Source organism: Ostrea edulis, chromosome 4 (genome assembly GCF_947568905.1).
Source record: "Ostrea edulis chromosome 4, xbOstEdul1.1, whole genome shotgun sequence".
Lineage (NCBI taxonomy): Eukaryota > Metazoa > Mollusca > Bivalvia > Ostreida > Ostreidae > Ostrea > Ostrea edulis.
In genome coordinates, this window is record NC_079167.1 from 31,103,074 (window position 1) to 31,115,402 (window position 12,329).

Here is a 12,329-nt window from a genome sequence, read left to right on the forward strand (position 1 = left end):
AAATCATCTTATTTCCTGGAAATTTGGGCATTGTTAAGACATAATAACTTTCGATTCATTGCTTTGGGCATTGCAATGTTTAGATATGATTTCTAAATATGTTTTCTAAATAATTGATTTGAGCATTGCATTGATCGAATAACATGATTATGCCGGCTTCACCCCTTCTCACCTCACCTCATCCCGATCCTCCTCACGCCGTGGGTCACGGTTACCGTGCCCCCCTCCCCCACCCCCATTTGTTTTGTTACCTTTCCTGCATATTGACTCAGTTGCGTATCTTCCTTCCCTCGTTTTACACTGTATCTGTAAAAGTTGTCTGAAGAACTTTCCACTATCGTTAAAAACAAAACAAGCACCAGAGATGCTGCAGGGCTGCTGATGATCGAGTTTTTCATCTTCCACGTGTGACATCGTTGTGATCTTATACGCGTTTGCAAGGGTTTTGAAATGAAAGCGTCTCATATACGTTGATTGTATACTCCGGGCGCGGATCAAGATAATATAATTTTACTTGGTCCTGAAGCTTTTTTCAAAACAAGATAATAATCAAAAGTAAAAAGAAATGAAAACATAATAAATCTAAGTTTTCAAAAGAATAACGAACATTGAAAATTTAAAATTATGAATTAAAAATTAAAGTTAAATAAATATTTTTTATTCCAATAGTTAATTTTAAGCGAGGACCCAATTCAACTGGGCCAATAGTACACAAAATATAGACCTAATTGTTATGTAAAGTCAACGAAAAAGTCGATGCATGTATCTACGTATGTTTACACTGTGATGTAAAATGCATGTACGCGCATACTTGATTTTCAGGATGGCGTTCATGTTAACACCTGTTTGACTGACCATATTATAACGTTCCTTCTTTGACTGACCATGTTAACGGTCCGTGTTTGGACCATACTAACAGTCCATGGATTGTATATATAGTTTCTTGCTGAGACAAAGGTCAGTAGTCGTTGGTGGGATTTTTCTAAATCATAAACAATGGTAAGTATTTTTTAAAACTCCTCTAGCATTAAAAATCGACCTTAAATGTTACACTCGTGTACATAGTTACTGTGTTACAAGTACCAGACCGACGAAGATGGTTCAAAACTTCGCATTTTGCTCAACATATTTTTGCTTAATTCAAATTATAACAGACTTCAGAATATGATAAGATTGCATCAGTTTGATTTATTCACACAATCACGAAAACACTGAACATGTTACGGTTTCCGGTGTGCAAACTGGCATATCTGTCGGATATCCTCCGGAAACGGCACGTGGTGAAGTACATGTACGGACCCTCACGTTACCACCTAATATCTGATCCTTCTACGTTAGACCATCATTAAAATCCGGATTGTCACTGTATCGATTTTTCGGTTATTTGGAGCCCAGCATAGAGCATTAATCTAAGTGTAATTGCAAAATCAAGCCTTCACTGAAAGCTGAAGTCCTACCCTCCTTTAGAATGAATCGGTCTGGGTTTAAACAGAGTCTTATAATTGAAGCAACAGACAGGAACAGACAGTAGTTGTGCACATGAAATTTCAACTATCGTTTAAAATCCAGAACCGTGTCAATACTACGGTATCATGTGTACTCAGACGTGAATTGCTATTGTAAAGGTCGGGTATGTGTCTTAGTATAACGTATATTGTCACGGTCGAAATAAATTCTATTGGGTTTTAACTTCTCGGTGTGGAAGACCGTTCTCTTGAGACTGATTAATGGTGGTTGGGAGTTTTATCGATACATTGTGGATAGTGTGCTGGATATATGTAGATGATGGGTGGATAAGGTGTTCAACTATCAGGTAAACTGCGAGACTGCAAGAAAGGAGAGCGAGAGAGGGAGAGGGTTTCGGTGATTCAGCAATATGCTAATACAACTGTAAGATGAGCGGTCAAAATCAACAAATCGCCGTCATAAATGTTCTGTTAATTAACTAACCTATAGGAATTATTTCCTTAATAAACACACTCTCTCTCTCTCTCTCTCTCTCTCTCTCTCTCTCTCTCTCTCTCTCTCACTTTACCTATCTCTCACTTTCTCTCTATCTTTGGACACCCAATATGCAAACAACCATAAAACATTGTAAATCATGTATTTATAGGACCGACCAGCTATTTCTCCTTTAATTTTATTGATACAATGCACGTTTACAGTTTAATGGCTTGACCATGTGACACAGCGTTTAATGTACCTCGCCTCGCACCTGCCGGAGCATATCAAATTTCAAAAAATATATCCAGGGACGAGGTGAGGCTCACGTTGTCCCGTATTGTTTTCTCCGTAATCTATAAACCGATCGATTAAAAATGGCATAGAGTGTATGTAAATGTAATACTGCAACTCAAAGAAAAATAGAGAAAGCTAGCTAAGTGAATCAATTATATATGTGTCACACACACGGTTTGAAAATAGCCTTGGGTGTGTGTAAAAGTTCATATTACAAATCAAAGAAAATAAAGAAGGCCACTGAAAATATATGTTTGGGTGATTATTTACTTTTGCAAACGAAAGTGACTATGGGAAGGAAGTTGAAATAAGGCATCGTAAAATAAAATGGAATGATATTTGATATCCGCTCTGATTTACATTGGTGTAGACTTTATATTCAAGGAAAAGACTTTTTGATAAGAATCACTTGCATATGATAAATGTCGATTGCCTCTAATTCATAACCCATTCTTCTTTTGACATGGGTGAAATATACATGTATGAAACACGCATAGAAGAGATTGATGGGTCCCTGGACAGCACCTCGTGCCTTATATATTTAGGCTCTGCCTGCTGCCTTATGATATACATGATAATATACTGCTTATATCAGGCAGCTTCCCCCAAAAGAAGTTTACATTATTATATGCTTCTCAGGCATTGTAAAGATTCTTTGTACAAGAGTGTTACATGTTGGTGATATCTATATTGATTAATTGAGAATTTATACGTAAAAAAAGAGAAGCAGTAATTAACTAATGAACACCGTTTTCTGGACAAGTTTTAATGTCTCTGTAATGGTGAGGGTTCCTATGATCTCATTTCTGGGTACTGGGGGACTTTTGACATGAGGCAACATTCAACAGTTATGTCTTTGCTCTAAAATGAATTATGAATGTTATCTAAAAATATTAATCTTAACGCTGATATTTGACCCATTCTCTTTATTTTCATGGAATTCATCATTTTTCTAGCCTTCGTTGTGAACGTGTACATATGAATCTCCAGCCCCGATAGAGCGTACTTAATTATCCGAGAGAGCGTACTTAATTAATCGAGAGAGCGTACTTAATTATCCGAGAGAGGCGGATATTGTATACCTGCAGTACGTTTTCATCAGCTGTTTGCCTAATTTTGAAAAGAGATGCATAAGCATGATTATCTAATTCTTTACAATATTAACCTGATCATACACGTTCCATGTGTGTCCCTCAATGATTGGGTCCCTATGACCTCATTTTTAGTACCACGATGTGACGTTTGACACGAGGTCAACAGTCACAAACATACTACTGTAAAGGAGAGTACTGTATGTTGTTTTATATAACAGCAGATTTGAGTTTAATCAGACTCTACTGATTAAATCTTCCGTACCTATCGATGTTTTTTTTTATGATGTCAATGATGGAACTTCAAACAAAGATCGGTGCTCCCAGCTGTCTGTCACAATAACGAACATTTAAAAAAAAAATCTATATTAGCTTCTGAAATTCCTAACTCAATTAAGAGATACCCATATCCAACATCTAATAACAAGAATTCGGGTTTCAAGAAACAATGAGAAAAATTTAATGAATATAACTATCGGTTCAATAACGAGCTGGGCTTTAGGAAAAGAAAAGCAAGATTTCTTGTCGACAAAACCTACAGGAAATTGAGCGTTGTCATTTGGTCATCGTTCCAGTCCGCCGTGGGATCAATAATACAAGAATCTTGCATTTAGTTATGTCATGTGAACCAAGAAAGACAGTTTTTAAAACATCCCTCATTTTGTTCAATTTGTAAAGGAGGCGCTAATTCAGAAAAGAGAAGGAGTATTATATCTACACACTGAACTATGATTCACGTTAGTATTATATCTACACACTGAACTATGATTCACCTTTAGTATTAAGTCTACACACTGAACTATGATTCACGTTAGTATTATATCTACACACTGAACTATGATTCACCGTTAGTATTCTATATCTACACACTGAACTATGATTCACCGTTAGTATTATATCTACACACTGAACTATGATTCACTGTTAGTATTATATCTACACACTGAACTATGATTCACCGTTAGTATTAAGTCTTCACACTGAACTATGATTCACCGTTAGTATTATATCTACACACTGAACTATGATTCACCGTTAAAACATAGTCACATAAATTCTTTTTATAGTACATATTGTGATTTTTAAGAGATGTTTTGTTGTTGATACTTTTGCGAATGTGTAATTCTGCAGATTGTACGCTCTAATGCAATAAAATTAGCCCGACGTTTGCACTGAACAATGTTTACATGTTCAATAAATTGATGTCAGACTACTTAAATCAACATCACTTGGCATTATCGAGAATATTTGTAGCTAGTTCATAAATAGAAGCCCTTTAGGAACAAATGAAAATAAGGGAGAATGGCAGAGTCAGGTGTATAACATTGATATATCAACCGCACGTTCTTAAATATTTTGCTAGACCTTCGAACCAAACTGTATGTGGTCTACGGGTACGACAACACACATGTTACTTTTGAACCCAGTCAACAAAATCAATGTGTAACACTGTATTTCTAATACACTGATTGTACTTCTTTTCAGAGTCGACACAATGTTGAGATAAATACTCAAGGAAGTTGAAAAAGGCACACAATGAAAAGATTCAGGTGCTCAAAGCTATTGTTGGGCAACTCAGTGCGGAATTTCCTCATTCTTTTGGCACTGTGCATGTCTTTGTTGAACATGATAAACTGGGTGTACTACAACTACTCCGAGGTTATCATTAAAACCTATAACAAGAAATTCTTGCCGTCAACCGGTAACATCCGCTTCCCGTCTTCTCAATTCATTTCGTCTCAGAAGAAGACGGTGGTGATGCCTCAGACCATTGGAAGACGTTATCCAATCTTTGAGCCTGCTACTACTTTTGACGAGAATGGAATACAGATGGAAGTTGGGCCTCCGCTTGACACTAGAAATGTGAGAGTAAAAAAGCTCAACTTTGATCCTAAAAAGTACCCCATAGAGTTAGATCTCGTTCAACTGACCAAGAATATTTTTGAAGGAAAGAAGATAAAAAACAAACAAATCAATCCTCATCCTTTTCGATTTGTGCATGAGGCTGAAAATGCATGTCAAACTGAAAACCAGCATCTAGTAGTTCTTGTGAAATCTAAAGCCAGCAATTCAAAAATTCGTGAAACCATCAGACAGACTTGGGGAAATCCAACGCTGTACAAGGGTGTTTCATTCGTTTTTCTACTTGGACACACGGAAGGACTTGAAGGGATAATTACTAAAGAGGCCCAAAAGTACAAGGATATTGTACAAGAAGACTTCATAGATAACTACTCCAATAACACGATAAAAACAATAATGGGATACAACTGGGTTGTCCGTCATTGTTCAAGTGCAAAGTTTAACCTCTTTGTTGATGATGATGTATTTGTAGTTGTGAAAAACTTAGAAAATTACCGTAATACCAAAGAAAATGAACCTCGACTGATGGCGGGCAAATTGCTCCCTAACTCTGTGCCATTCAGAGACAATGGCTCTAAATGGTTTGTCTCGTGGGAAGATTATCCGTTCGACAGATATCCCCCATATTTGGCCGGTGGTGGAGTTCTAATGTCGTGGGATGTGACAAGAGCATTTGCTGCTGCCTTTCCATATGTTAAAACAATTTCAATTGATGATTCTTATTTAGGGATTATCGCCCGAAAACTCAACATAGCTCCACGAAACCACGGAGGAATGGTGATAAGAAATCCTGGTCAGAACACCAAGTCAGCCATGCCTATGAGCTTTCAGACAGTAGTTGCCTTTCATCGTATTCCATCCCCAGAATCCATGATGGCAACATGGAAACAGTATATAACTAAATACCCCATTAGTCCAAAACCGAAGAGGTAATAGGGTTTGGGTTTTTTATCTGCTACCTAATACTCACTTGTTAGGATTCATCAACATTACAGTTTTGTTAATTTTGCTACATGTAATCAGGAAAAGCATGATTTCAGAAATAGCAAAAGAAAAAAAAAAGATTAGATTGCAAGAATATTACACATTTAATTTTCATAGTTTTATTTCAGGAATTAATTTTAATGCCATATATGAATGTCTGAAATTTTAATTCCGTAATTCTAAAAACAGTTATAAAAGAATTGAATACTCGACTTGCTCATTCACGTGCCTACTATTATAACTATGTGGAGGCTCTGACGTATCTGTTATTGCTATGTGGAGGCTCTGACGTATCTGTTATTGCTATGTGGAGGCTCTGACGTATCTGTTATTGCTATGTGGAGGCTCTGACGTATATGTTATTGCTATGTGGAGGCTCTGTGACGTATTTGTTATTATAGCAATATCATAGCTGTGTGGGGGTAACTACCTCGCTGACGTTTTTGCCTCATTATAAATTGTCAATTACAAATCAGTAAGAATGAGTGCGTTAAAAAAAATCATGAAAAGTCCAGTGATTTTATATTTCAGATTTATTTTTAGTGATGAGATTCAGATTTATTTAGACAGGGAAAATTCTTAAAAATATACGTAGGAAGTTTTTATATATGGGTTACTCGGATGTCATATTGTATTATCTTTATGACCATGGTTGTAGAACATTTTTGAAAACACAAACATAAAATGGAACGCCCTTACACATTTCAGTGCACCGTTCTTTGTAAAGAGTCTATCAATACTTCAATTACAGTTGGTCATCATACACTTCATATTATACAAACACTACAGAAAAGTCATAAATGGAAAAAAAAAATCTCTACCAAATTTCCAAGGGGAACTGTCCCAGAAGCAGACACCAGAAGATTTAAGGAAGAGTAACATATCGTCATGACATCAATGGCTGACTTCCTTTTGAAACATGGGTGATAAATATCAGCAACATGTGCATATTCCCTTTTAAAAATCTAATTGCCTGACTGGGTAGCTCAGTAGGTTAACGTGTCGACTGCTGAACAGTAGATAGTGAGTTCGAGTCTAGATGGGTTCTTAATTTTTTCTACTAGAAACAAAATACGGGAAATTTGAAAGTTTTTAATTTCAAATTATTACTGTACATATCATCCATTTTCCACCATATCAGATTTCTCCTGTGCGATATTTCCACCATATCAGATTTCTCCTGTGCGATATTGCTAAACGTCATTTTCTGTTGAAGAATGTGAACTCTCTTGAGGATAGCAAAAAGGTGAACTGTTGTGTGAACAAGAGGAATGCCCGTAATTTCTATAGCTAGGTCGGTGCAAATTAATACCTCGCGTCTAGATGAGGGGTAGCGATGAATAATTGACCAATATGCCAGTTCTAATCGGTGACCTGTAGCGGTGATATTCCTCTGTTTATGGTGGATTTGAGTTTTAGACGTAACAACTCTGGAATTATTTGATCTCATGTGTAATCTTTATTGTTGCTGCGTAAGAGATATCAAATATTGCATCATTATCTAAAAATAGTTTATCAATTCATTGCTTTACACATGCAATGTGTTTTTACATGTATATTACAATATTGTGGTATTTTATATTATATTATTACATTGTGATATTTTTATATTACAATAACTAATGTTTGTATTTAGAATAAGATATTTATATATGTTATGTGAGAGTTGATATTGCCTTTGCATAAGAAATTTATTAAAATGCATAAATAATGACATTGTCTTCATGTATATATTTTATAAACTTTTCAGAGTTTTGAGGAATAACTATGTTTAGAGGGAATTAATAATGGGGGGAAAAACCACTTTTTTTTCGGACTTAAGAAGTTTTAGCAATGAAAAATTCAAAGCAACACTGCAACAGTCATTATTAAGGTATTCACAATAACAATCAAAGCCATTGTAGACATTTCCCTAATGCTCACTGTAAATACTGATTGTTTTTCACTACTGATTTCCCCCTGCCATATACGAAGTTTTTAGGTCATGTACCTAAAACCGTTTATAAACAAGAAAAAATATCCTAGGGCTTAAAACCCGTATAACATTTTTTTAAAATTTCATGATTAGGCTTGATTTCTTATTGGTCTGGACATATTGTATATAAATTCATATACAAATGACTGAACACATGTTCCATTAACATACAAGGTTTTCATCTTAAATACAACTGTCAGTACAGTAGTTACAATGGAAAACAAATTAATCATTATATACATGTGTGATTGATAAATACAACTGTCTATACAGTAGTTACAATGGAAAACAAATTAATCATTATATACATGTGTGATTGATAAATACAACTGTCTATACAGTAGTTACAATGGAAAACAAATTAATCATTATATACATGTGTGATTGATAAATACAACTGTCTATACAGTAGTTACAATGGAAAACAAATTAATCATTATATACATGTGTGATTGATAAATACAACTGTCTATACAGTAGTTACAATGGAAAACAAATTAATCATTATATACATGTGTGATTGATAAATACAACTGTCTATACAGTAGTTACAATGGAAAACAAATTAATCATTATAATACATGTGTGATTGATAAATACAACTGTCTATACAGTAGTTACAATGGAAAACAAATTAATCATGTGTGATTGATAAATACAACTGTTTATACAGTAGTTACAATGGAAAACAAATTAATCATGTGTGATTGATAAATACAACTGTTTATACAGTAGTTACAATGGAAAACAAATTAATCATTATATACATGTGTGATTGATAAATACAACTGTTTATACAGTAGTTACAATGGAAAACAAATTAATCATGTGTGATTGATAAATACAACTGTCTATACAGTAGTTACAATGGAAAACAAATTAATCATTATATACATGTGTGATTAATAAACACAACTGTTTATACAGTAGTTACAATGGAAAACAAATTAATCATTATAATACATGTGTGATTGATAAATACAACTGTCAGTACATTAGTTACAATGAAAAACAAATTAATCATATATATACATGTGTGATTAATAAACACAACTGTCTATACAGTAGTTACAATGGAAAACAAATTAATCATTATATACATGTGTGATTGATAAATACAACTGTCTATACAGTAGTTACAATGGAAAACAAATTAATCATTATATACATGTGTGATTGATAAATACAACTGTCTATACAGTAGTTACAATGGAAAACAAATTAATCATTATATACATGTGTGATTGATAAATACAACTGTCTATACAGTAGTTACAATGGAAAACAAATTAATCATTATAATACATGTGTGATTGATAAATACAACTGTCTATACAGTAGTTACAATGGAAAACAAATTAATCATGTGTGATTGATAAATACAACTGTTTATACAGTAGTTACAATGGAAAACAAATTAATCATTATATACATGTGTGATTGATAAATACAACTGTCTATACAGTAGTTACAATGGAAAACAAATTAATCATGTGTGATTGATAAATACAACTGTCTATACAGTAGTTACAATGGAAAACAAATTAATCATTATATACATGTGTGATTGATAAATACAACTGTCTATACAGTAGTTACAATGGAAAACAAATTAATCATTATATACATGTGTGATTGATAAATACAACTGTCTATACAGTAGTTACAATGGAAAACAAATTAATCATTATATACATGTGTGATTGATAAATACAACTGTCTATACAGTAGTTACAATGGAAAACAAATTAATCATTATATACATGTGTGATTGATAAATACAACTGTCTATACAGTAGTTACAATGGAAAACAAATTAATCATTATAATACATGTGTGATTGATAAATACAACTGTCTATACAGTAGTTACAATGGAAAACAAATTAATCATGTGTGATTGATAAATACAACTGTTTATACAGTAGTTACAATGGAAAACAAATTAATCATTATATACATGTGTGATTGATAAATACAACTGTCTATACAGTAGTTACAATGGAAAACAAATTAATCATGTGTGATTGATAAATACAACTGTCTATACAGTAGTTACAATGGAAAACAAATTAATCATTATATACATGTGTGATTGATAAATACAACTGTCTATACAGTAGTTACAATGGAAAACAAATTAATCATTATATACATGTGTGATTGATAAATACAACTGTCTATACAGTAGTTACAATGGAAAACAAATTAATCATGTGTGATTGATAAATACAACTGTCTATACAGTAGTTACAATGGAAAACAAATTAATCATTATATACATGTGTGATTGATAAATACAACTGTCGAATTAAGCTTGGTATTAGTTTGTAATATTACTCTACCAAGATCCCGAACGAGTTTTTGTACAGAAGAAAAAAATAATTGTTTGATATGATCTTTTTACGCTTCGTTTCTCCACATATCTGAATAAATTGTGAGCTATCTCTGAAGAATGCACTTCTGACATGATCATAATTGTTACATACAAATACCCCAAAAAATTATACGAGTTCCCTAGTAAATCGCACGAGTAAATGGAACTTGTACATAACTTTTACATAAACCATCCTTTACGATGCAGTTTTGTCTGAATCTAGTGCGGTGGATCTTTCGTCTCCTGTTTTTGTGACAGAAATTAGATGGGATATAGTATTAGTGGTTAAAAGGGGGCAATAGACGGGAGATTCAGGGTATTTGAGGTTTTCTAGCTATACTTTATGCATAATAAAATCAATAAATAACAACAAATAATTCATTAGTTTCTCTCTATGCACTTTTTTTTGTATCAAATCGTACACTTTTGCTGCTCTAATAATTATACCCCCCCCCCGTAAACGAAGTCTAGGGATATACTGGAATCCCCTTGTCTGTCCGTCGACATCATTAATATTGTCCTGAGCATATCTTTAACACCGATGAACAGATTTCATTAAAACTATGTATATCTTATATGAATAGTGAAGTTGTGCATCTGCTATTTTGATTGAGATATTTTAATATTCAAGGAAGATAAGCATATTTTTCTTCCATTTTGAGGGTGTGTTGTACGGAAGCCCATTAGTGCAAACCAAAACTAAATAAAAAACGAAATTATTATATAAAAAACGAAATTATTATATAAAAAACGAAATTATTAAATAAAGAACGAAATTAATAAATAAAAACGAAAATATTACATAAAAAACGAAATCAAGAACAGTTTTTGAGAATATAATGTGTGTGTGTCAGTGGAGCTTAACAAGGAAGGAAACATGGCTCCTAATTCTTTGATTTACTGCGATTTCATCATCGCCAATGGAGTTTTACAGAAATCTAATGACATTACAAATTAGCCAACTTATCCATTCACTACACGTTTATCTACTATGTTCGCTGAAAGGTCCCAAACCTCGTGTATCGGATTACAGGATTTCTCCAAAATTACTTCAACACTAGCCCCCATAAATCTAAGAATATATATGGCTCCCATCAGCCACATACCTCAACAATCACTTGACACTACACTAATTAAGTGTTTCGGCGGTGTGAAAATTGAGCAAATTGATTGGATTGATCGATAGATTGAAGTTTAGCTGCATGCAGATCCGCCTCATCAGAAGTCTATTTGCACTTCACAATTATCATGCAGGTTGATTATTCTGAAATGAAGGTGTGAGCATATCCCTTAAATTTTTATTGCGTTGGTATGAACCACACTATAGGTACAATGTAGAACAGAGAAAACGTCTTTGTCTCTCTGGAGGGTGTGCCGTTAATTTAAAAGCTTTTGCTTTTTGGTGGGTTGTATTTGGTGATGAAAACAAGGGGTATACCCGGTTTTTTGCTTTTATTTACACCCGATAACAGAGGTGGCTCTATCTTAGTTATCAAGTACCACTTGTACTTTTTTTATTGATTTAATTATCACTATAGCCCCTCTTTAGAGGGTTTGTTTTGAAATCTTTAAAAATTTCTTCAATCATTTCAATTAATTTATTCACTCAATTCATTCATACAATGGTACACGAGGTACACAAATATATAAGTTAGTATTTAAACAACATTGGCAAGGGTACAAGTATATAATTAATACATACACATGTATGTGCATTAGCACAAAATAAAGGTGGAGGACTTAATGCATATAATTTAATATATATACATCTTAGGAAGGACAGCAGACTAACTTATGGATAT

The 12,329-nt window shown here is 33.5% G+C and overlaps 2 protein-coding genes across 4 annotated transcripts in view; one reads left to right on the forward strand and one right to left on the reverse strand.

The window, feature by feature from the left end:
* Positions 1 to 536, reverse strand: part of LOC125670002 (glutathione peroxidase 7-like) — a 5,805-nt gene extending 5,269 nt beyond the window's left edge. Inside the window, exon 1 of the mRNA XM_048904894.2 lies at positions 252 to 536. Within this exon, the coding sequence (XP_048760851.2) occupies positions 252 to 398 (147 nt within the window). The 5' untranslated portion in view covers positions 399 to 536. The remainder of the gene's footprint in view (positions 1 to 251) is intronic.
* A 193-nt stretch (positions 537 to 729) lies between these two features.
* Positions 730 to 7,890, forward strand: LOC125669998 (beta-1,3-galactosyltransferase brn-like). Of its 3 annotated transcripts, none has more exons than XM_048904884.2 (2): positions 730 to 957; positions 4,815 to 7,890. In XM_048904884.2, the coding sequence occupies exon 2, from the start codon at positions 4,866 to 4,868 to the stop codon at positions 6,123 to 6,125; it is 1,260 nt and encodes a 419-aa protein (XP_048760841.2). In that variant the 5' UTR covers positions 730 to 957; positions 4,815 to 4,865; the 3' UTR covers positions 6,126 to 7,890. The 3 variants fall into 3 exon arrangements, with proteins under 3 accessions (XP_048760841.2, XP_048760840.2, XP_056017175.1); XM_048904883.2 differs by lacking the exon at positions 730 to 957 and adding an exon at positions 1,366 to 1,813; XM_056161200.1 differs by lacking the exon at positions 730 to 957 and adding an exon at positions 1,366 to 1,630.
* Positions 7,891 to 12,329: the final 4,439 nt, after the last annotated feature.